This window comes from Oncorhynchus mykiss, chromosome 19 (assembly GCF_013265735.2).
Source record: "Oncorhynchus mykiss isolate Arlee chromosome 19, USDA_OmykA_1.1, whole genome shotgun sequence".
Classification (NCBI taxonomy): domain Eukaryota; kingdom Metazoa; phylum Chordata; class Actinopteri; order Salmoniformes; family Salmonidae; genus Oncorhynchus; species Oncorhynchus mykiss.
The window spans coordinates 45,444,762-45,471,050 of record NC_048583.1 but is presented as its reverse complement, the minus strand read 5'-3'; the positions used below and the strand labels follow the sequence as shown (position 1 = coordinate 45,471,050).

Here is a 26,289-nt window from a genome sequence, read left to right as displayed (position 1 = left end):
GATGTTAATATGCACAAGCTATGCTATGTGACTTGTCATATATTTATTAAAATATAAAAAAAATGTGACAGAATTTTCATTTCTGCATTTGATATGATGCATGTATGTGAGAGAGAGAGCTGGGAGAGAGAGAGATACAACTGTGTGAAAGGGGGCATTAAACATCAAACTGAATTGGAACAAAATAACAGTGCTTAGATTATCAAGATCAAGAGTCAATATGCATTATTTATTGATTTTTAGAAAATGTAAATAATGTATAATTCTCTTTTTCATGAATGTCCTACATAGAAATACAAATACATGAAATATGTTGTGTCACTGGTAAGAATACAAAGACAATGTGCAATGTGCTCTCAGCTGGTGGACGTTCTTCACATGCCAAACCTGTGTGCTTTATCTATTCAAACCAATGCAAATACTGCAAACACACACACACACACACACACACACACACACACACACACACACACACACACACACACACACACACACACACACACACACACACACACACACACACACACACACACACACACACACACCCACACACACACACACACACACATGTTCAGTAGCAACACACACATCCTGTAGTTTCAAAAGTCAGTCACCACACAGTGGAAGGGATGTTTGAGGCAATACTAACACAGCGTCCAAGCGTAAACACAAACACTTTCAAAATTAAGTCAAATTCATCCCATATAACTAACTATACAATGGCTCTGCAAGTAGTAAGTCCTAATATACAGTATCTGTATTTACATTATTTGTTCAACCGCTACATTTCAAGTTGATAATCTAAAATGTTTACTTATTTGCAATTTCACATCTTAGGCTACAAACAGTTCACAACCCTTTTCAGAAAAGCAAAATATAATAAATATTAAAATAAATATGATTCATTGAGCCCAATAAAAATAAACAGCCAACCCATCCACACATTTGTCATGGTGATGTTGGAGGATGTCTCTCATGTCATCTCTCAGTAGCATGTTTTAACCATTCCGATCAGGCCAGGTGTGCCTTCATTTGGCCATGCAAATTGTTCACTGACAAGGTGCAAGGTTTCACTGAACTTCAGTCAGTGTCCCATATGGTTGTAGAGGTATGTAACATCACGCTTCTCTCAAAGTCATGAGCTACCACAGCTTGAGCCTATAGCACAAGCTGAAAATACACAACTAATATCCAAACACTACGATGGGAAACTGCTCAATTACGGTAAAGGTTCACAATATGCTACAGTTTACAGTTCCCTTGGATTTCAAGTTTTATATAATGCACCAATGCTAGATTGGTGTTATGTTGAGAGGAATTCTATTGGATGTTGTCTATCACAGGTAGGCCCAGACGTTGTTGAGATGAGTGAGGAATACTGTTTGTTTGCATGCTGCCGTAACACTATGCCAACTCACTGCTAAAGTGCTTCTTAGATTTGCAGGCCCAGGCTGTGTCACTGTCTACCAAGCCTGCCGGCCTGCTGCCATGAGCTCTGTAGCAGCACCAGGCTCTCTGGTGCTGCTCCCTCCCTGGGATGGTTGCTGACTGGGTTGGGCCTGGGCAGGTCACACTCAGGGTACAGTAGTAATCAGAGATCAGGGTCCATCAAGGGGGGGAGAATCAGCAGCGGGACATGCGCTTGCGGTACTGTTCCACCAGGGGCACCAGGCACTGCGGGGAGCCGCTCTGTAGGAGGAAGGGGTGTTCTAGCAGGTCTGTGGCGCTGGCACGCTCCACTGGGTCTCGGATCAACATACGGTCCAGGAAGTTCTTCAACACCGGGGAGACCTACACAAAGTGTGAAGTCCAAGTTAATTCAGCAGACATGTTGAAATAGAGAAAAGGTGTTATCTCTCCATGTATGTATTATTTTATTTTTTAAATATTTTTTTACCCCCCTTTTTCCTAATTTCGTGATTACGATCTTGTCTCATGACTGCAACTACCCAACGAGCTCGGTAGAGGTGAAGGTCAAGTCATGCGTCCTCCAAAACATGACCCGCCAAACCGCACTTCTTAACACCCGCTCGCTTAACCCGGAAGCCAGCTGCACCAATGTGTCGGAGGTAAGTAACACTGTTCAATTGACCACCAAAGTCAGCCTGCAGGCGCCCGGCCCGCCACAAGGAGTTGCTAGAGCGCGATGAGCCAAATGAAGCCCCCCCGGCCACACCCTCCCCTAACCCGGACGCGCCCTTTAGGACTCCCACTCACGGCCGGTAATGACACAGCCCCAGACTCGGGAGGCCCTCTATGTATGTATTCTGTTTCACCTCTGACCTGTGTTGAGTTCCGTACAGTGGGAGCTGGCTCATCCCTCAGTCTTCTCATTGCTGCAACAGGGGTCTCACTGAAGTAAGGGGGCTCTCCATCCACCATCTCAACTACCATGATACCCAGAGACCACACATCTACCTGGCAGACACAACAAACCAGTATATATTCACCTTCAGTCAGTGTTGACATGCACATGAATACTGGACATCATGAGTATTTGTTTGGATACAGCTAGTCTGTCATTAGTATGCAGTAATATACAGTGCCTTGCGAAAGTATTCGGCCCCCTTGAACTTTGCGACCTTTTGCCACATTTCAGGCTTCATACATAAAGATATAAAACTGTATTTTTTTGTGAAGAATCAACAACAAGTGGGACACAATCATGAAGTGGAACGACATTTATTGGATATTTCAAACTTTTTTAACAAATCAAAAACTGAAAAATTGGGTGTGCAAAATTATTCAGCCCCTTTACTTTCAGTGCAGCAAACTCTCTCCAGAAGTTCAGTGAGGATCTCTGAATGATCCAATATTGACCTAAATGACTAATGATGATAAATACAATCCACCTGTGTGTAATCAAGTCTCCGTATAAATGCACCTGCACTGTGATAGTCTCAGAGGTCCGTCAAAAGCACAGAGAGCATCATGAAGAACAAGGAACACACCAGGCAGGTCCGAGATACTGTTGTGAAGAAGTTTAAAGCCGGATTTGGATACAAAAATATTTCCCAAGCTTTAAACATCCCAAGGAGCACTGTGCAAGCGATAATATTGAAATGGAAGGAGTATCAGACCACTGCAAATCTACCAAGACCTGGCCGTCCCTCTAAACTGTCAACTCATACAAGGAGAAGACTGATCAGAGATGCAGCCAAGAGGCCCATGATCACTATGGATGAACTGCAGAGATCTACAGCTGAGGTGGGAGACTCTGTCCATAGGACAACAATCAGTCGTATATTGCACAAATCTGGCCTTTATGGAAGAGTGGCAAGAAGAAAGCCATTTCTTAAAGATATCCATAAAAAGTGTTGTTTAAAGTTTGCCACAAGCCACCTGGGAGACACACCAAACATGTGGAAGAAGGTGCTCTGGTCAGATGAAACCAAAATTGAACTTTTTGGCAACAATGCAAAACGTTATGTTTGGCGTAAAAGCAACACAGCTGAACACACCATCCCCACTGTCAAACATGGTGGTGGCAGCATCATGGTTTGGGCCTGCTTTTCTTCAGCAGGGACAGGGAAGATGGTTAAAATTGATGGGAAGATGGAAGGAGCCAAATACAGGACCATTCTGGAAGAAGAACCTGATGGAGTCTGCAAAAGACCTGAGACTGGGACGGAGATTTGTCTTCCAACAAGACAATGATCCAAAACATAAAGCAAAATCTACAATGGAATGGTTCAAAAATAAACATATCCAGGTGTTAGAATGGCCAAGTCAAAGTCCAGACCTGAATCCAATCGAGAATCTGTGAAAAGAACTGAAAACTGCTGTTCACAAATGCTCTCCATCCAACCTCACTGAGCTCGAGCTGTTTTGCAAGGAGGAATGGGAAAAAATGTCAGTCTCTCGATGTGCAAAACTGATAGAGACATACCCCAATCGACTTACAGCTGTAATCGCAGCAAAAGGTGGCGCTACAAAGTATTAACTTAAGGGGGCTGAATAATTTTGCACGCCCAATTTTTCAGTTTGTTAAAAAAGTTTGAAATATCCAATAAATGTCGTTCCACTTCATGATTGTGTCCCACTTGTTGTTGATTCTTCACAAAAAAATACAGTTTTATATCTTTATGTTTGAAGCCTGAAATGTGGCAAAAGGTCGCAAAGTTCAAGGGGTCCGAATACTTTCGCAAGGCACTGTACATGTACAGTTTGTTAGGATACACATTTTTTTGAATATCTTCTTTCTCACCTCAGTGCTGTATGGTGATTTAGAGATGACCTCCGGAGCCATCCAGTAGGGTGTTCCCACTAAAGACTTCCTTTTGGGGATGTCTTTACTGATCTGAGCACAGAACCCAAAGTCGGACAGCTTGATCTATACAGGGACATTAAAATTAAATTATAAACAGATGTGTTTTTCTCAACTGAATTAAAAATACTTATGAGAGAGAGACTTACCCTCCCATCCAGTGTTAGCAGTATGGAGTCACTCTTGATGTCCCTGTGGATAACCCCCTGGGAGTGAAGGTAGGCCAGGGCTTGCAGCACAGCCTCACACACTGTGGCTATCTGCTCCTCACTCAGCCTGCATAGGAGAGTGACACTGATATATCAAATCAAACTTTATTTGTCACATGCGCCAAATACAACAAGTGTATACCTTACTGTGAAATGCTTACTTACAAGCCCTTATCCAACAGTGCAGTTCAAGAAGAGTTGAGAAAATATTTACCAAATAGACAAAAGTAAAAAATAATAATAAAAAGTAACACAATAACAATAACGAGGCTATATACAGGGGGTGCCAGTACCAAGTCAGTGTGCGGGTGTACAGGTTAGTTGAGGTAATTTGTACATGTAGGTAGGGGTGAAGTGACTATGCATAGATAATAAACAGCAAGTAGCAGCAGTGTACAAAAGGGGGGGGGGGGGGGGGGTCAATGTAAATAGTCCAGTGACGATTTTATGAATTGTTCAGCAGTCTTATGGCTTGGGGGTAGAAGCTGTTGAGGAGTCATGTTTGGCCACACAGTTGTGGGTGAACAGGGAGTACAGGAGGGGACTATGTACACACCCCTGAGGGGCCCCAGTATTAAGGATCAGCGTGGCAGACGTGTTGTTGCCTACTCTTACCACCAGGGGGCGGCCCGTCAGGAAGTCCAGGATCCAGTTGCAGAGGGAGGTGTTTAGTCCCAGAGTCCTTAGCTTAGTGATGAGCTTCGTGGGCACTATGGTGTTGAACACTGAGCTGTAATCAATGAACAGCATTCTCACATAGATATTCCTTTTGTCCAGGTGGGAAAGGGCAGTGTGGAGTGCGATTGAGATTGCGTCATCTGGGGATCAATTGGGGCGGTATGCGAATTGGAGTGGGTTTAGGGTGTCCGGGAGAATGCTGTTGATGTGAGCCATGACCAGCCTTTCAAAGCACTTCATGGCTACCGACGTGAGTGTTATGGGGCGGTAATCATTTAGGCAGGTTACCTTCGCTTCCTTGGGCACAGGGACTATGGTGGTCTGCTTGAAACATGTAGATATTGCAGACTCGGTCAGGGAGAGTTTTAAAATATCAGTGAAGGCACTTGACAGTTGGTCCACGCATACTTTGAGTACACGTCCTGGTAATCCGTCTGGCCCAGCGGCTTTGTGAATGTAGACCTGTTTAAACCTTTTGTTAACATCGGCTACCGAGAGCGTTATCACACAGTCATCAAGAAAAGCTGGTGCTCCCGTGCATGCTTCAGTGTTGCTTGCCTCGAAGCGAGCATAAAATAAATTTAGCTCGTCTGGTAGGCTCACGTCACTGGACAGCTCACGACTGGGTTTCCCTTTGTAGTACGTAATAGTTTTCAAACCATGCCACATCCGATGTGTGTCAGAGCAGCTGTAGTAGGTTTCTATCTTAATACTGTATCCTGCTTTGCTTGTTCGATGGTTTGTCTGAGGACATAGCACGATTTCTTATAAGCTTTCAGATTAGTCTTCCGCTCCTTGAAAGTGGCATCTCTAGCCGTTAGCTCGACGCGGATGTGGCCTGTAATCCATGGCTTCTTGTTGGGATATGTATGTACGGTCACTATGGGGCTATGGGGAGGACATCGTCGATGCACTTATTGATGAAGCCGATGACTGAGTTGGTGTACTCCTCAATACCATTGGATGAATCCCGGAACATATTCCAGTCTGTGCTAGCAAAGCAGTCCTGTAATGTACTATCCGCGTCATCTGACCACTTCCGTATTGAGCGAGTCACTGGTACTTCCTGCTTTAGTTTTAGCTTGTAAGCAAGAATCAGGAGGATAGAATTATGGTCAGATTTGCCAAATGGAGGGCGGGGTAGAGCTTTGTATGCATCTCTGTGTGTGGAGTAAAGGTGGTCTAGGATTTTTTTTTCTCTGGTTGAACATGTGACATGCTAGTAAACATTTATTTAAGTTTATCTGCATTAAAGTCCCAGGCCACTAGGAGTGCCGTTTCTGGGTGAGCATTTTCTTCTTTGCTTATGGCCTTATAGAGTTGGTTGAGAGCAGTCTTAGTGCCAGCTTTGTTCTGTGGTGGTAAATAGACGGCTACCAATAATATAGATGAGAACTCTCTTGGTAGATAGTGTGGTCTACAGCTTATCAGAAGGTACTCTACCTCAGGCGAGCAATACCTCAAGGCTTCTTTAACATTAGACATCGCACACCAGCTGATATTAACAAATAGACACACACCCCTACCCCTCATTTTACCAGACGTAGCTTTTCTGTTCTGCCGGTGCATGGAAAATCCCGCCTGCTCTATATTATTCGTATCGTCGTTCAGCCACATCTCGGTGACACAGAAGATATTACAGTTTTTAATGTCTCGTCAATTTTATTTTCCAATGACTGCACGTTAGCAAGAAGAATGGATAGTAGTGGGAGTTTACTCGCTCGCCTATGGATTCTCAGAAGGATGCCCGATCTGCGGCCCCTTTTCCTGCATCTTTTCTTCAAGCAAATGAAAGGGATCTGGGCCTGTTCCAGTGAAAGCAGTATATCCTTGTGGATAGGGTTCTACATGGAGCCCAAAACGGTTCTACGTGGAACCATCAAGGTTTCTTTAAAATGTTATCCTATGGGGACAGTCGAAGAACCCTATTAGGTTCTAGATGTAACCTTTTTTTCGAAGAGTGTAGTGGTGGTTCAGACAACTACATGCATTCACTGTATCTCGTGTTTGCATCATGAAAATATAGCCTAGCTGATTTTGAACACTGAAGAACTGTGCTACAGAAACACCCCAGAAAATAGTTTTTTTTTTTGTTCTGGCTAATAGCTTTATTGATTGTTTAAAAAACGTATTTGGGGTTGGATTGGAGTATGAAGGAGGTATAATTTAGCTGACAAAAGCTGAAAATGACAGCCAATGTGATCTGGCCCATTTTTATATGTCAGTTAGAAATGCACTCAGTCCCCATGTCTCTAGGCTCTGAGGTATACTCCTGTCTCTGTATTGTGAATGAGCCAACTTTCAGTTTGGAATTTAAAATACATTGACAGGTAGAGTTCAAATTCACTGACAATTCCTTGTGTCTAATATCGAGTGGGCCATTTTCTTGCTTTTGTTTATGCATTTCTAGTATCTGATATACAGTACTGAACAGGATGAGAGCATAGATAAAATTGTGTTTTGGGACTAAATTAATTTCACCACATTTCATTTGAACACACACAAATCAAATTATGTTATCGGATTATATTTTCCCATAGGAGGACAGTGTTTTGCTAAAGTGGCAGTGAAAATGGGAGTGACTGTGCGTAGTTGCCTGTCCTCTCAACTAATTAGTACCACACTACCCCTTAATGGTGAAAATAGGTACTGAAGACATAACAAGAATTTTGCTTCATCCTTCTGTCACACATGTCCTTGAAGTCTTGTCTCTTAAAAATGCCTATATTTGACATTATATTGACCCCTCAATACAATTTGCCCCCTGTATGACAGCAGTTATTTCTGGCTGTGTAGGTCAAGTCTGTGCAATGTCTCCATACCTGGTCTCAGACACGATGTTGGTTAGTGCTCCACCCTGTAGGTACTCCATAATGACCCAGAGCTCCTCCTCCACCAGGGCACTTTTAAACATCTCCACCACATTCCTGTGCTGGTAGTCCCTCATGATCACCACCTGGACAAACACATACAGTTGATAACAGAGGTGTCATGTAACGTACCTGATGATTTCAAGAGGGTACTCATGGGCAAAAAAAGGTTATTTGGGTATTATTGTCTGGGAAACAGTTTTTACTTTCTTATTTTTTTTATTTAACCTTTATTTAACCAGGTAGGCCAGTTGAGAACAAGTTCTCATTTACAACTGCGACCTGGCCAAGATAAAGCAAAGCAGTGCAACACAAACAACAACACAGAGTTACACATGGAATAAACAAACATACAGTCAATAACACAATAGAAAAAAGTCTATATAGAGTGTGCAAATGGGGTGAGAAGGTAGGCAATAAATAGGTCATAGTAGCGAAGTAATTACAATTTAGCAAATTAACACTGGAGTGATAGATGTGCAGATGATGATGGGCTAGTAGAAATACTGGTGTGCAAAAGAGCAAAAACGTAAATGAAAACAATATGGGGATGAGGTAGGTAGATTGGATGGGCTATTTACAGATGGGCTGTGTACAGCTGCAGCGATCGGTTAGCTGCTCAGATAGCTGATGTTTAAAGTTAGTGAGGGAGATATAAGTCTCCAACTTCAGCGATTTTTGCAATACGTTCCAGTCATTGGCAGCAGAGAACTGTAAGGAAAGGAGGCAAAAGGGGGTGTTGGCTTTGGGGATCACCCGTGAGATATATCTGCTGGAGCGCATGCTATGAGTGGGTGTTGTTATCGTGACCAGTGAGCTGATATAAGGCGGAGATTTACCTAGCAAAGACTTATAGATGACCTGGAGCCAGTGGGTCTGGCGACGAATATGAAGCAAAGGCCAGCCGACGAGAGCATACTGGTCGCAGTGGTGGGTGGTATATGGGGCTTTGGTGACAAAACGGATGGCACTGTAATAGACTACATCCAGTTTGCTGAGTAGAGTGTTGGAGGCTATTTTGTAAACGACATCGCCGAAGTCAAGGATCGGTATCGGAGGGTATGTTTGGCAGCGTGAGTGAAGAAGGCTTTGTTGCAAAATAAGAAGCCAATTCTGGATTTAATTTTGGATTGGAGATGTTTAATATGAGTCTGGAAGGAGAGTTTACAGTCTAGCCAGACACCTAGGTATTTGTAGTTGTCCACATATTCTAAGTCAGAACCGTCCAGAGTAGTGATGCTAGTCGGGCAGGCAGGTGCGGGCAGTGATCGGTTGAAAAGCATACATTTAGTTTTACTAGCATTTAAGAGCAGTTGGAGGCCACGGAAGGAGTGCTGTATGGCATTGAATCTCGTTTGGAGGTTTGTTAACACAGTGTCCAAAGAAGTGCCAGATGTATACAGAATGGTGTCGTCTGCGTAGAGGTGGATCAGGGAATCACCAGCAGCAAGAGCGACATTGTTGATGTATACAGAGAAAAGAGTCAGCCCGAGAATTGAACCCTGTGGTACCCTCATAGAGACAGAATTCCGGACAACAGGTCCTCCAATTTGACACACTGAACTCTATCTGAGAAGTAGTTGATGAACCAGGCAAGCCAGTCATTTGAGAAACCAAGGCTATTGAGTCTGCCGATAAGAATGCGGTGATTGACAGAGTCGAAAGCCTTGGCCAGGTCGATGAAGACGGCTGCACAGTACTGTCTTTTATCGATGGCGGTTGTGATATTGTTTAATACCTTGAGCGTGTCTGAGGTGACCCGTGACCGGCTTGGAAAACGGATTGCACAGATGAGAAGGTATTCTAAATGGTCAGTGATCTGTTTATTAACTTGGCTTTAGAAGACTTTAGAAATGCAGGGTAGGATGGATATAGGTCTGTAACAGTTTGGGTCTAGTGTCACCCCCTTTGAAGAGGGGGATGACCGCGGCTTCCAATCTTTAGGGATCTCGGACGATTCGAAACAGAGAGGTTGAGCAGACTGGTAATAGGGGTTGCAACAATGGCGGCGGATAATTTTTAGAAAGAGAGGTTCCAGATTGTCTAGCCCAGCTGATTTGTACGGGTCCATGTAGAGAAATGCTTATTGAAATTCTCGGTTATCATGGATTTATCGGTGGTGACAGTATCGGTAGCGTCAGTGCAGTGGGCAGCTGGGAGGAGGTGCTCTTATTCTCCATGGACTTTACAGTGTACCAAAACAGTGACTTTGTGTTATCTATCTCTACGCTAGAACTAGATGGATCTAAGGGGGCATTTGACCCAGCAGTTTCAATGTATTTTGTTTGACAATTTAAAATGCATTAAACATGTTAAACCCGGCAACAAATAAATAACATCTGGGCTCTGTTATGTGATGTATCCCAGCATGATTTATTGGTGATTCGGGGTGGTGTTTTGGGGGGGGTCATTGAGGATAGTGTTGACTGGAGGTCGTCATACCTCGTTGAAAAGCAGCTCTCTACGTTGTTGTCTCCGCAGGTCCATCATCTTCACGGCCACCTGCCTGCCGCTGTGTTTCTCCCGAGCGATACACACCACCCCTGTGGACCCTTCTCCAATCTTTACAAAGTTCTCCAGGTACGACCGAGGGTCTCCCTTGTCCACCACCATGTTCAGGGCAGCCTTAAACTGTTTATGGGTCACCTTGGGGGGGTCTGGTGGCGGCCTCTGTGGGTGCTGAGGGGGTCTGAAGGCAGGGGAACATGTGCCTGGGGGGCTGGTGGCCAGGGAGCCTGTGGGGGAAGGCCGGAGCTGGGATGGGCTGTCCTGTCCGGGGAAGGGAGCATTAGGGCAGCCTGAGTGTCTCAGAAAGGGGTCAGGGCCGTTGGGTCTCAGGCCCATGTTGGGAGACAGTCCCAGGGTGTAGCTGGCTGAGGAGCGTACCGTCCTGTGGGGTCTGATGCCACTCATGAAGGGACTACTGGTGGTGCTTGGTAGGAAGCCTGACTGGTGGTGCCTCAGAGCCGACTCTGCCTGGACGATAACAAAGAGAGAGAGAGAGAGAGAGAGAGAGAGAGAGAGAGAGAGAGAGAGAGAGAGAGAGAGAGAGAGAGAGAGAGATAGAGGTAGAGTTGGCTGTCTTCCCAGGGTCACTGGCTTGCTTTATTACTGGATGTAAATCACAGTGCTTCACTCTCACACTATGCATTGACTTCACCTGGTGCGCTCCCTGCTAAAACGTTGCCATAGGTACCTCAATGTACCCTTGAGATTATGCCAAACATAGCATCTCTCAATGTTTACAAGCACATCGAAGCAATCAAGTCACAAATCATATTTTATCATCCCGAAAAAAACAACAGCATTAATTGAGCAATCAACTGTAGAATGCAGGAATGCAGGCTGCTATGTTTTACCTAAAAAAAAACAGTTTAAGAAGTAACTCGCTGGCCATATTATGGAAAAGGATTTTTAAAAGAGTAAAGCTGTAAGTTACAGTTTATACCACAGTTAGCTACTGGCCAATGTGATATTGGTTGACTACACTATATATACAAAAGTATGTGAACATCCCTTCAAATTAGTGGATTTGGCCATTTCAGCCACACCTGTTGCTGACAGGGGTATAAAATTGAGCACACAGCCATGCCATCTCCATAGATGAACATTGGCAGTAGAATGGCCTTAATGAAGAGCTTGGTAACTTTCAACGTGACACCGTCATATGATGCCACCTTTCCAACCAATCAGTTCATTCAAATTTCTGCTCTGCTTGAGTTGTCCCGGTCATCTGTAGGTGCTGTTATTGTGAAATGGAAACGTCTAGGAGCAGCAATGGCTCAGCCACAAAACGGTAGGCCACACAAGCTCACAGAATGGGACCGCCGAGTGATGAAGCACTTAAAAATTGTCGGTCCTCACTCACTACCAAGTTCCAAACTGTCTCTGGAAGCAACTTCAGCACAATAACTGTTCGTCGGGAGCTTAATGAAATCGGTTTTTCAACCGATTAGCTGCACACAAGCCTAAGATCACCATGCGCAATGCCAAGAGTCGACTGGACTGATGTATAGCTCTCCGCCATCGGACTCTGGAGCAGTGAAAACGCGTTCTCTGGAGTGTTGAATCACGCTTCACCATCTGACAGTCAAATGGACGAATCTGGGTTTTACAGATGCCAGGAGAACGCTACCTGCCCCAATGCATAGTGCATAGTGTAAAGTTTGGTGGAGGAAGAATAATGGTCTGGGACTGTTTTTCATGGTTCGGGCTAAGCCCCTTAGTTCCAGTGAAGGGAAATCTTAACGCTACAGCATACAATGACATTCTAAACGATTCTGTGCTTCCAACTTTGTGGCAACAGTTTGGGGAAGTCCCTTTCATATTTCAGCATGACAATGCCCCATGCACAAAGCGAGGTCCATACAGAAATGGTTTGTCGAGATTGGGGTGGAAGAACTTGACTGGCCTGCGCAGAACCCTGACCTCAACCCCATCAAACACCTTTGGGATGAATTGGAACGCCGACTGCGAGCCAGGCCTAATTGCCCAACATCAGTGCTCGACCTTACCAATGCTCTTGTGGCTGAATGGAAGCAAGTACCCGAAGCAAGTGGAAAGCCTTCCCAGAAGAGTGGAGGCTGTTATAGCAGCAAACGGGCTGGCCTATGACAATGTCCATCTAAAATATAGATGAGAGATTATGATTAAGTGATCTGCTCACCTTCAGGTCGTAGGAGGAGTATGGTCTGCCAGGGCTGTTGTGGGAGTGGATGTAGAGGTTGGTGCTGTACTCCGGAGGGGGGCGACCCCCATGGTCGGTATGCTGGACAGCCATGGCTGGGCTGTAGAAGAACGAGATAGGCCTCTGTTTTTGTGGCATAACCCTGGGCACCTGGAAGTCTCTCTTAACCATCAGTGTCTCTGTGGGGCTACCCACCTCACAGCTGATATAAGCCCCCTTAATAGGCACTTGCATTGGCTGGGATAGAGCCAGGGGTCCCTCCAGACAGCTGATGCTCACTTCATAGGTGGACTTGGCCCTGGGGAGAACGCCGTTCGGCTGTAGGGTAATACTCGTCCCACTCTCACTGTGGATGTTATGAGCCCTGTCTCTCCACTGCTGCTGCTCCAGCTCATCTTCTCCCAGGTCTTCATACTGGTAGGTGTCCCCCTCCTTCACCTCCCCCAGCCTGCCCAGGGACTGGGCCCTTTTCCTGGAAGAAGGGCTGCTCTTCCTCAGAGAGTTGGAGCTGGTCACCGACAACCTGCTCATGTCGGAGATCATGGTTGAGATGTAATCTCCATGACCGATCATACTCCCACGCACGATGGTCTGAAAGGAAAGCAGTAATGTTCAGCCAACCTGGAATGATTGTAACATACTGCACACAGGCACTTCTATTTTGCAATGTGGCTTGTATAAAAACTGTAATGACGGATAGATTATTTCTAAAGAGTGAAATCTCAAGCAGCAAACATCGCAGTGGCGTAGAAAAAGAGCATCACCTTGCCCTGACAAAACAAGATGACACAGACTTAAAAAATGTGTTGGGCCTTCCAGTTGAACCTATTAGAGAAAGGCCAATTTGATGATTACTCAATCTCTGGTTAAAGTAAAGTTCTGTTCATCATCACGAGAGTCTCCTATGTTTGTCTGTCTTTGGAATAGTGCTCTGGTCAGATCTCACAGCTGCACAGGTAGCCAAACTAATTAACATCCCACTTCAAATTCATTACAAATGACAGAATTGCGAATTATTGTACAAATGTCTCAAATGTAATAATTATTTTTGTAACCTCTCCAACCTTTGCCTCTGCCGTAAACGCTACATTATTTACATACAGAACACAAGTCTTCCCTGTACTACCAATTCAATCCTGATGATCCTGTTAAAACCATGACCTTGCTTCACTGGGATTTTGAAATGCAAAACTGAAATTTATCCAATGGTGGCAATGAAAGTGTTTTGTGTTTTTGTAAGGGGCATATCGGCATGAGTATTCAGCCTAGTGCAGAAATCCTTAGATTTGCAGGCTTTTTTGCTCACTGGCATTTCCACTGCTGTACGTGCACTTTCTATCCCTCAGCCATGGATCGTTATTATTTTCCTGCATGGAGTAATAAATCTTGGAGTCTTCAAGGATTCGCGTAGTACAGTCAATGTACACAGCAGGGTCATTAGCTGAGCCCCGTGATAGATAAGAAAGCAATATGACAGGGAGAACAGCAAGTGCTGGCAACCACACTGCCATCGCTGGACTAGGGAAACTTTAGACGACAAAAGCAGGGTAACTCTGCTGAAGATCTAAAGGGGGCGTTATAGCCTGATAAAAACACTTATGATGGAGGGTTTTGAGGCTTACTAAAACTGGAAAAATCTCAGAAATAAAATCCTATACATTCTCAGCTCTTTTTGTCTGTTAGATAATGCGTTCAGAGAAAAAAAACCCGTGCAAACAGGAAAGTGAGCTGAGAATAAGGTCCAGTACCTTCTTTGGCTTGAGCTCCACGGAGGTGATCCGGGAGGGGTCCATCATAGGCTTGGGCCTACGGAGGTTCTCTATCAGACTGTGCCATTGGGTCGGCAGGCCCACAAAGCAGCACCGCTTGGCGTCAAACGAGGTGTGCACCCGGTGCTCAAAGTTCTTTGGTGTTGAGATCTCTGGCCTCTTCTTTTTCTTCTTACGAAACATCGTCAGGTCCAGAAGACTGACAGCTTGCCAAACTCAAGACGGCCCTGCATGGACAAGAAATAGACACATTCGATACATTATTTTTCTAAATTAGCAGCTACTGTTGTTACCATTGATAAAGTCACTTACAGCTTCTTTAATCTATGAACAGTCAATTATCCATCAATGTGAACATTGAAGTTACTATAACAACATCAGACACTTCCATTAGAAAACGAAATACAAGTGAATAAACTCCAATCTGTCTGTCTAAAAAATATTCTCTCCGTGATATGTCCATCTTCCAGACTGGCTTTCTGTCTATCATTTGCTTTTGTGCCTTATAACCTGTCTTAGGGGGACAAGTTTGTAAGCCTGTGTGTAATGAAGGGTATCTATTAAGGCTTGTTCATTCTCTGTGCCCTTTTACTGACGAGCACACAGTCGACCTGGCCAGAGCCCACAGGCTTTCAGTGCATTAGAGGGAGGAAAACACAAATAGTCCACCCACCATAACCCCTAACGTTCCTATGCTGGAGTCTACCACCATAACCCCTAATGTCCCTATGCTGGAGTCTACCACCATAACCCCTAATGTCCCTATGCTGGAGTCGACCACCATAACCCCTAACTGCCCTATAATGGAGTCTACCACCATAACCCCTAATGTCCCTATGCTGGAGTCTACCCACCATAACCACTAACTTCCCTATAATGGAGTCTACCACCATAACCCCTAATGTCCCTATGCTGGAGTCTACCACCATAACCCCTAATGTCCCTATGCTGGAGTCTACCACCATAACCCCTAATGTCCCTATGCTGGAGTCTACCACCATAACCCCTAACTTCCCTATGCTGGAGTTGACCACCATAACCCCTAATGTTCCTATGCTGGAGTCGACCACCATAACCCCTAATGTTCCTATGCTGGAGTCTACCACCATAACCCCTAATGTCCCTATGCTGGAGTCTACCCACCATAACCCCTAATGTCCCTATGCTGGAGTCTACCACCATAACCCCTAACTTCCCTATGCTGGAGTCTACCACCATAACCCCTAACTTCCCTATGCTGGAGTCTACCACCATTCTGCTAGAGTCCACTATAACCCCATCCCCATCCTTATGCCACTGAAGAAGCACGACTTTCTCTGGCTTCTAGGGAAAGTGACCTCTCAAGTTTTAGATATAAAGCCCTCTGCACTGCATTGACCCATACCTTTTGACAAAATAAAATGTTACTTGTTAAACAAAATCTCTTTCTCTGAACAATTGTATTAGTATAAAATGAGTGGCATAGTGTAAGCTAGGGACACTGCTGTCATGAATCTTATATGTACAATGAGGTCTGCAATTAAAAGACGAGTGAATATGACAGTATAAAATAAATAATAAAAAATACTTAGCTATATTGTATAGATCAAGACAAATCGGAAATGATGTTATTTTATACGAATATAATTGCCTAGAGAAAGAGATTTGTTTAACAAGTAACATTTTATTTTCTCAAAAGGTAGGGGTCAGAATTATTGACATACCTTTCAATAACCTTTTGCAATGGACATCTCTGTCTCTGGCCTTGAAACCCATTGAAAACTTGTGGTTTGAATTGAAGAGGGCAGTCCATAAGTACAGACAAAGGATATCAAGGATCTGAAAGATCCCTCCCAGTGTGTTCTCCAACTCATAAAACATTTTAGAAAAAGGGTCAGTGCTGTTATCCTCGCAAGGTGAGGTATTGAAAGGTATTGAAAACAGGGATGTCAATCATTTTGACCCTTACCTTTTTGAGATTTTTTTAAATTACTTTTTCAACAAAATCTCTTTCTCTGAGCAATTGTATTAGTATAAAATACTTGTTTGTAGCATACAAAAGAGCTCTGTATTTGAATGATTTATTTCATACCATAAGTTTTGCTCATCTCTATCAAGTGTCAATAATTTTGGACTCCACTGTATCTACTGTACCACGATACAGTAATCAATTATATTACATATCATTTAATTAGCTGTACTTGAACATAATCCATAATTAGTTGAAAATATACTGCTGCAGATGAGCTGCTCTTTGATAAAGTTTTGTTGGGCCTCCCGGGTGGCGCAGTGGTTTAAGGGCGCTGTACTGCAGCGCCAGCTGTGCCACCAGAGACTCTGGGTTCGCGCCCAGGCTCTGTCGCACAATTGGCCTCGTGTCGTCCGGGTTAGGGAGGGTTTGGCCGGTAGGGAAATCCTCCGACACATTGGTGTGGCTGGCTTCCGGGTCGAACCCTGTGTTAAGAAGCAGTGCGGCTTGGTTGGGTTGTGTATCGGAGGACGCATGATTTTCAACCTTCGTCTCTCCCGAGCCCGCACGGGAGTTGTAGCGATGAGACAAGATAGTAGCTACTAAACAATTGGATACCACGAAATTGGGGGGAAAAAGGGGGGTAAAAATTCAACAAAATACAAAAAAAAAAACACAAGTCTTGTTGGAGAACTGATTAATGTTTGTCAGAACATCATATGGGAACATGGCTGGTGGCCCACTGCAACAAGTTCTCATGACACACATTTACCACAACAAAGATGCCGTCAGTAGAATACCCAACATCTGCCATGATGTATTGTGGGAGTTGAGGAAATCACTACTGCAGCTCGGCATGCAATCACACTGGCAGCCTCCTCTGCTCTCTTCCCCCAGACAGCCCTCTAATCAGCTGCAGTGACCCCCGTTATGCCAACTGCAACAGTGACCCCCACTGCATGCCAACAGCCCGGTCTTCACCCTGGCACCAGAGTGGAGAGGCCCCCAGTCACACTTCAGATTAACCTGATTTATAAAGGGAGAGATGGGGGGGGGAAGGTGGGGGGAAGGTTGAGGGAGTAGAGTATCAATGCTGGGAGGGACATGTCCCCCTCCAAGGATAATTCCATCACAAGGCTAATGTGCTAAGTGTTGCATAAGCGTATCATTATGTGCTCTCCCTATGTACATAATGTGGAGCTGAGAAGGAATTAAATTGAATTCCATCTGACAGGGACACTATGGCGTGAGGGAGGCTGTCGGGAGGTGGGGGTGGGTGAGATGGAGAATGGAGCTGGGACCACAGAGCAGGGTAAACCTGGCTGTGTTTTCAGACATGGACCTAGTTTTTCACTCTAAAACATGAAAAGGCTTTTAAGGCCTGTTTGTCTTTTGAGTTTGAGTAACGAAAGGCTCGAAATAGACAGAAAATACACTACTGTTTTTTTGTTTTTTTCACTCCATATGCCCGGTTCTCTGGTTCTGTGTCTGTTCAGCACTGTGAAGTGCAGATGTTGGCAGTACTGAGCCAAATATTTATACACTACTCTTGTGTTTCCTGTACAAGCAGATCAATCAATATTTACTCATGAGTGAAATGCAAACTGCTACAGTCATCCGATGCCAGTGATGATGGGCTGATACTGTCACAAACAGAATAGCTGCTCTCACTGCTCTGTGCTATTCTATGAGGCATCATTGATGAGGCATCATCTATGAGGCATCATTGCCATGCAGACCTGCAGATAACAGAACACAACAGCATTCATTATACATCACTGTATTCCTTCTATGTGTTTCCATTCGGTATACATGGACATTACGAAGTAAAGAACTAAGTATTTGGACCCAAATAAAAAAACACAGTATCTTGATTCATGTTCAACAAAATTAATTGAAAAGTAGGAGCTGAATATTGGTTTACAAGCTGTAATAACATGCATCTGCACTTATACCGACCTCTCACAAATCTACTAAACTTATGAATGTCCAGATAACAATATCTTATAGTTTTTTCAGCCCATAGGAAAATAAGTATAAATGGATGTGGAGCTAAACTTGCACTTGCTGTAATAATGGTTTCTGGTCACATACATACTTTTTTGCACCACTGTAAATGACTCTGAACTACAGGGACTTGACCCCATGCAGCTTGGCTTGAATCGTACCAAAGTGCTGAAGCAAAACTTGGGCAGATGCTGTCAAGGATATCAAAAGCCAAAGAGGATGAGGCAATTCTAAATTGTGCTACACTGGTTTGTTTCTTTCTAACTCCATGAACACACCAGCAATATAGCATGAATCCAAATATCTGCCATGAACACAGAACCAATCACATGTCCCTTTGACAATTACATTTTAAACGATTGATGGCTCAGAACAAACAATCATTTAAAATCACTTGTCAAAGGGACACATGCTAAATCTTTATCAGTCGTACTGGCCTACTTTGGTTGGAAGGCATACTTATTCTAGTAGTACAGTGACAGTCTGACCAATAATCACTCCTGAGATTTAGCCTTTCTCACTTCTAATTTGTATGAATTACAGCCCCATTTTCCAAACAGACAACCTATAATTCTAGTATGTCAGTGACCCTGTAAACAACATACCTCAGACCCCAAACATGCCTTCACACCCTGCGCTCATCTTCAGATCTAACAACAGCCATACTCCCTGTGAGCAGCTTTAACATGCAGACAAGCCTCTCAGTTATCCCGTCAATCCATTATGGACAGGACTGGTGAGGGATAGCTTATGCACCCTCCTACCGTAGTTATATCAGCCAGATTTGGAGATGTTGAGTGGGAGGGGGTAGAAAGAGATACAGAGAGATAAGAGAGCTATTAGATTTGAGTTCGCCAAGCTCAAGTGAGCGTTTTCCTTATTTTGCCCTGATTCCATTTCTATCTTGTTTTGGCAGGCTTGTACTGATGTATGGAGTGTGTAGGTAAATATGCTTGTAGGATTAGTAGCGTGTCCACTGTGTTCAGCCCTCCTCTGATCCAATTTTAGGACACAGTTTCTCCTGACGAATGTTTGTTGTGCACAAGATTTGTGTCAAATTGTGAGGTGTGGGTGGGAGAAAGGACAGAAGGTAATCCTCTTTCCGTTTGTCAATGCAGAAATAAGCATAATGCAAGGCTAAATAGCACAGCTGGATCTGTGCCGTGCTCTTCTATCAGCTTTTTTATGATGACCATTTTGCCCTTTGAGTGTAATGAGACTGTGTTGTCCCTCAAGGGGCCAGGGGTGGAGGGGTCTGTCAGTGTTTATGACTGTGGTTGATGCTCTCCTTTCCTTCCGTAAGACTGCCTGTTTTCTCTAAAAAGTAACTTCTAGAGGCAATAACAGAGATGCGTCAACATGCGTGATGATTATTGTGTTAAACAGGTGTAATGAAGCTAGATTCATATGAGACAAAAAGGCACACTCCCTGCATGTATATTTCATTAATAGGTGGTCTGATGTATCATGCAAGTCGTGTGCAAGCAAAAAGCGAGACACGCTATAGAACCTGCACTAAGTTAATTGTTGCCAGAGTGTGACTGTGCTCCCAGCAGCCGTGTTATAGCATGCTAGAAAGTAGAGTCACTAGGGACAGACCTTCCTCATAGAGGATAAAATTGATTTTATTTGCTGATAATCAATAATCATGTTACAATTACTCAATATAACAGGAGCTATTTGAGCAGAGGGCACAGGACACTAAAATACAGCATATTCAAGGAAATTAATTACACACATCAAATGTGGTATAAGAGCTAGACAAAAATAAAATGCTATGAAAATAAAGAAGGTTAATTTGTGCATGCTGCTTACTCCTCCCAAGTGTGGTCTTTATTTGAGCTAGTGCTACAACAACAGCATTTCCCAACCGTATTATTGTATCGCTAGCTCAAATAAAGATCACACTTGGGAGCAGAACCAGATTAATTTCACATTCATGGCTCTAAAAAGAACAATATTTTTGAAAAGTGAGAATGTAAAATTCACTGAACTACATCATCTGTCCCTGCAAGAGATAAAGACTCCTGTAAAGTAAGAAAGTCAGAACTGTCTCAACCTTCTTCTGCAGTGAGCTAAATCAGGGTCACAAAGTGTTTCTTGGTAGTCCTAAATAAATCTACTTTGAAACCAAAGTGTACACCTCACACACATGGTTATGGGCCTAAAAAAAACAAGACACCTGTACCATGTCAGATATAGAGTTGAAATGTATTACATTTTGAGTTTTCATCCCAATATTACACTTTATATACATCACAGAAGACTGAAATATAACATAACCGTTTGACATGGAAACACTGTATTTTCTGTGTTACATTTTTTTATTGTTTATTAATTATGAAACATATGAAAAACATTCCACCCATGAGGTCACTGGTCATTAGACTGGATCAACCACGGACATTCTGGTTAGAAAAAAAACCGGAATGATTTTTCATCATGTTTTTAGTCACTGAATGAACAGAAAACAGCCTCGGATATGGAGCCAGAGACAGGACAATACATAAATGTCCTTATCCAACAACTTTGTGCTTTCTGAGCTTGTATGGTAGACACAGTGCATGACTGCACATCACTTTTGGTTGAATGTTCATAGTATGGAGTGGAGGAATAGTCTGAGAGAAGGAACAGACCAAAGAGAGAGAGAGCGATAGGGGAAGGGGGGGGGGTATTGAGTGAGGGCTGTCACTGTCGCCTGCCACTGACGTTTCACTTGTTTTGCTGTCTCACTTTATTATCTTGCTGCATGTTGTCATCCCTCCTCAACACCAAGAGACTCAATGTCTTTATATGTCAACCTTGACTGGCTTCGCTGGCTGTAAACAAGCCGTGATAAGAGGGATTTGAGAAGAGGACGGGGAGCTTGACACAGAATATACATCATTCTGCCTGAATTAGATTGGCACAGATTCTCCAGGCCCAGTAAGTGGGAGACAAAATGGCTTTGTTCTCCACTAGGCCAGAGTTGATGAAACACTAACATGTACGAGTCATGTACATTAAAAGTTAGCTCTTATCTATCCCAAGAACTTTGACATAATGACATTGTAAATGCAGCACCTCTCAAGTCGTCATCTTTGATGTGCTATTCACTGCATGTCTACAGGGATGCTGCTGACACATGCCTGTACCAAATGAGTGCTCTAATGAGTCCTAGCCCCCAAACCGCCCGGTCATATATTGTACTTCTAACTGTACCACAGGCCTATAGGCAGTAGGTAAGTAAAGTATACTACTGACACGCACTCTGTCTAATTTATGATGCTCCTGGCTTCCACCAGTCCTTTAAACAATCTGACTCTCAGCAGATAAAGTCGTATCATCTGGCCAGATCAATGAAGCAGGTCAAATGGCCTCTCAGGGGTCTAATTTATTGATGCATTGGGCCTCCCTGGCGAGCTTTACTGTACACCCTTCTCCCTATGAAGCCATGATTCATCTTTCACCGCTTCATCCTCAGCGCACCTCTCCCAGAGACAAAATGACAAAGATTTTTTCATCTCCCATGTTGTCAATTTGCGGCAGCTCAGTTCTTCTTCCTTCATCCAGTATGGCCGCTGTCTCATCACACAATGTGACTGCTGGGCACCCCGTCCTCATTTTACTTGGTCATGGCCATTGGCCACAGTAAGCTTTTAATAACCACTCTGCTCTCCTCAGCTCTCCTCTCCCCTAGCGGACATGACTGCTAAGCAAGCATTCCTCTGGCAGGCCAACATGTGCACACAGTGCTGGCTGTATGGTAAGGGTACATACAGTATAGGAAGAAGTATGTCCCAGCAGCACCTGTGTGCTTCTCCATGGGGTGCGTCATTTCATTTGCCATCGCTCTGACAGCACTCTAAGGCAGTGCTAGACCGTGAAGGGGAAAATGATTAAAAAAAAGGCTCCAAAAGAAGTAATGAAGTGAGAAGAGGACCCATGAGTGTGCATGACGCGTCACTCACCCCCAGCTAACATACTCTATGTCCATCTGGCTCTGTGTGGAATAATAAAACTCTCCTTTCATCTGCTCTTTCTCTCCCTCCCTCCCTACCTGGCCTTCTTGAATATCAGTGAGAAACCTGAGACACAAACACATGGCGTGTTCGTTACCGCTGGCTGTGGTATACAGAGTGACCAAGCTGTAGCCTCCCCCCACCAATTAATTAAACATACTTACAAAATGTAGAATGGGGTAAATTAATGACTGATCAAGTTGCATGAGTGCTGATTATTGATTAACCTCAATTAATCCTCCAGCACCTAGGAGTGGAGCCTCTGCCACTCCTAACCTTCTCTGGTTTGGGGGAGCTGAGCTCTATAGATCTGTTGATCCAGGATGTCCCAGAGCAGCACTTCCCTGTCTGATGGCTCTAACTGGCCCTTAGCCTGCTAGGTAAAAGAAACATCCCTGTGCTGTGCTGCAGGTGCACAGGGGCCATTCAGCTGAGTCAAACGGGGTCAACTACTCACAACTTTATTAAGGGTGTGAGAGGTAAGTGCTGTATGTCATACTGCTGCAGTCAGATGGGAATACACCTTCTTAAGGCTAGGGGCAGTATCCTGAATTCCGGATGACTGATGTGCCCAAAGTAAACTGCCTGTTACTCCGGCCCAGAAGCTAGGATATACAGATAATTGGTAGCATTGGATAAAAGACACTCTGAAATTTCTAAAACTGTTAAAATAATGTTTGTGAGTATAACAGAACTTATATGGTAAGTGAAAACCCGAGGACCATCCATCTGGACATTTTGTTTTGAGGTCACAGGCCATTTCAATGCTAGCCTATGGGATATACAAAAAAATTGACCTATATTGCAGTTCCTATGTCTTCCACTAGATGTCAACAGTCTTTAGACAGGGTTTCAGGCTTGTTTCTTGAAAAATTAAGTAGTTGTAGTTTATCCAAGGTGTCCTTCATTAGAAAAGTAGTCTTGTTGTGCGCGTGAATGAGGTTCGCACTCTTCGTTATTTATCTTCCCTATTGAACATACTACTCTCCGTATTAAATATGATCATTTATTTAGATATTAGAGTACCTGAGGATTAATTAGAAACATTCTTTGACTTGTTTGGACAAACTTTACCAATAACTTTTTGGATTCGTTTGTATGCATGTTGAACGAGTGGATTACTGAAATGAATGGCGCCAACTAAACAGACTTTTTTGGATATAAAGAAGGACTTTATCAAACAAAACAACCATTCATTGTGTAGCTGGGACCCTTGGGATTGCAAACAGAGGAATATCTTCAAAGGTAAGTGATTTATTTTATCGCTATTTGTGATTTTGTGACGCCTGTGCTGGTTTGAAAAAGTATTTTGATGTGGGGCGCTGTCCTCAGATAATCACATGGTGTGCTTTCGCCGTAAAGCCTTTTTGAAATCTGACAACGCGGTTGGATTAACAAGAAGTTAAGCTTTAAAATTATGTAAGACACTTGTATTTTCATGAATGTTTATTATTACGATTTATGTATTTTGAATTTCACGCTCTGCAATTTCACAGGATGTTGTCATAGTGGAACGCTAGCGGGACACCTAGCCGCAAGTAACTGTCCAGTGAAAATCTCACTTTAAAAGTAAAAATTCTGTTAACTCATACCCAAATAATGTATTTGTGGCCAAAGCATAATTTGGAGGTAAAAATAAACACTTCGAAATCCCAACCACAAACTGATTGTTTAAAAAATGCTTGCTATTTCCTCATAGAGGATGATGTCACCCTCCTGAGGAAGACAAGCAGGCCAATAAGTGTTCTGACCGGTATACAGTATATGAATGACCGGTATATGCCCACGCCATTCTGTTGTTTGGGTACGCTCACACCATTTCAACACAGAAAAGTTGTTTTGTAACATACTTAATCAAATAAAAAGTTACAAAAATATTTAACCTATATTGTAATTAATTATAGGTCATATTTCAGAGAAATCTGGAAACACTGGACAGTTATTTTAAGACATAATTGGCAGTGTGTCCCTCCAGAGCATGTAGTTAGAGTCCTAACCACTGGTCACAGTAAAGAGAAATCCATCAATGTTTTACCGTACCAGCAATCCCATGAAAACTATATACCATTATATTCTCTAATTTATTTAATTACTTAAAACAAGACTAGTGTGGCGTAGACTATTACAATAATGCAATCTATAGTATAAGACCTTGCGAAATGACATGACTGTTTAACTGTCAGTCTGCCACTGGGTCTCTGCTATTCCCTGAACATGTATTCTCTGTATCATCAATTCCACAGAGTACAGTCAGTGCTTGACTTGGAATGAAATAGGTGCCGGGACTCATTTTGGGTGCCGGTACTGTTTATATTTAGGTGCAGGAACTCCACAATACTTTTGAGCTAATGTTCTAAAATAGGAACAGGAGCTCAAGCAGTAGAAAATTTGAGGGGCCGGTCCCCAGCAGAGCTCCTGCCCAAGTCAAGAACTGTGTACAGTACAACCATCCTGACTCACAAAAGGAACACATTTTGTGCATGTTTTCACTGAGCAGAAGAAGAAAGCTTATGTGGATGCCTTCCCTCGGCATCCACGTAAGCATAACTATACATGCAGCAGCTGGATCCATTTCAACTCAGTGTTCGTCTGATATAAAGCTATAGAGTTCACCTGAGCTCTCAGCTCACAGTCACAGATAAGGACAGATGCATAGTGACAACAATAAGCACCTTTATTGTCAGTGCATACATGTAATCAGCATGAAATGCTATAACTTTGTCTATATTATCTTCACATGATTAAATCTGTCAAAACTCTGTTTGCTCACCAGCTAAACTGAGGTTACATCCTTTCAACAGAAGCTGAGGACAGAGAGAGGGATGGAGGGAGAGAGAGAGAACGTGGGGTAGGTGGGCAGAAGGTGAAAGCAGCTCCTTTCTGAGATGCAGCCTTTCCCAGAATCCAGCACATCACCCAATCAGCTTTTCATAGTATTTTCTTCTCTCCCTTATTACCACATGGGCATACTGCATTCTGCTCTCTCTCTCTCTCCCTCCCCCTCTCTTTCTCTGTCACTCTCTCCCTCTGTATTTGCATCTCCTCCACCAACGCTGTTGCCTGCAGACGTCACACACACACACACACACACACACACACACACACACACACACACACACACACACACACACACACACACACACACACACACACACACACACACACACACACACACACACACACACACACACACACACACACACACACACACAAACACACACAGTAGCCTGCTCTTTATCAATGGAGCTAAGCCACTTTTCCTTTTTTCTCCCCCATGCCCCCATCCCCCCTCCCCAGAGGGAATAAACAGGGTCTGTGGAGGGAGAAATTAGTGCTATAAAAATGGCAGGCTCCTTACCTTGCGGTTCGCTGAAAAGGAGAGCCTTTCCTCCAGGAAGGGCAGAGGCTTGCGAGCAAGAGTGCGCACACACACATACACTGTACAACAAGCACTCGTTATACACACTACGTCACACAAACCCTCACACAGGAATATACACACACACACAGTCGAGGAGGGCTGGCTCTCAAGCAGGCACACACTGCAGGCTGCTGCTTGCTTGAGAAAGCTTGACGCGTTCCTCCCTCCAGGCAGACGCACACACTGCCATCTCAATGGCTCTTTTTTGGGGGATGATTCATCCCCAGCTTCCTCCGTGGCTAACAACTTGTCCGTGTGCCGCTGCACCGCTGCCTGCTCCCGGGGACACAGGGTGGCCAGTGAAAGGGACAAAACCAGAGAGGAAAGGCAGTATCCAGGATGAGAGACTATCACAGCCATACAGAGAGCTTCTCTCCCCCCCCCCTATCTCTCTCTCTCTCTCTCTCTCTCTCTCTCTCTCTCACACACACA

At 43.8% G+C, this 26,289-nt stretch overlaps 1 protein-coding gene across 1 annotated transcript; it reads right to left on the bottom strand.

Moving 5' to 3' along the window:
- Window positions 1-210: 210 nt before the first annotated feature.
- Window positions 211-26,225, bottom strand: LOC110497981 (serine/threonine-protein kinase PAK 6-like). The gene is made up of 9 exons (XM_021574481.2): window positions 25,795-26,225; window positions 14,460-14,707; window positions 12,691-13,302; window positions 10,467-11,000; window positions 7,977-8,110; window positions 4,417-4,543; window positions 4,208-4,333; window positions 2,284-2,418; window positions 211-1,791 (listed from the first exon to the last, which is right to left on the bottom strand). Exons 2-9 carry the CDS (start codon window positions 14,661-14,663, stop codon window positions 1,624-1,626), a joined length of 2,040 nt encoding a protein of 679 aa, XP_021430156.2. The 5' UTR covers window positions 14,664-14,707; window positions 25,795-26,225; the 3' UTR covers window positions 211-1,623.
- Window positions 26,226-26,289: the final 64 nt, after the last annotated feature.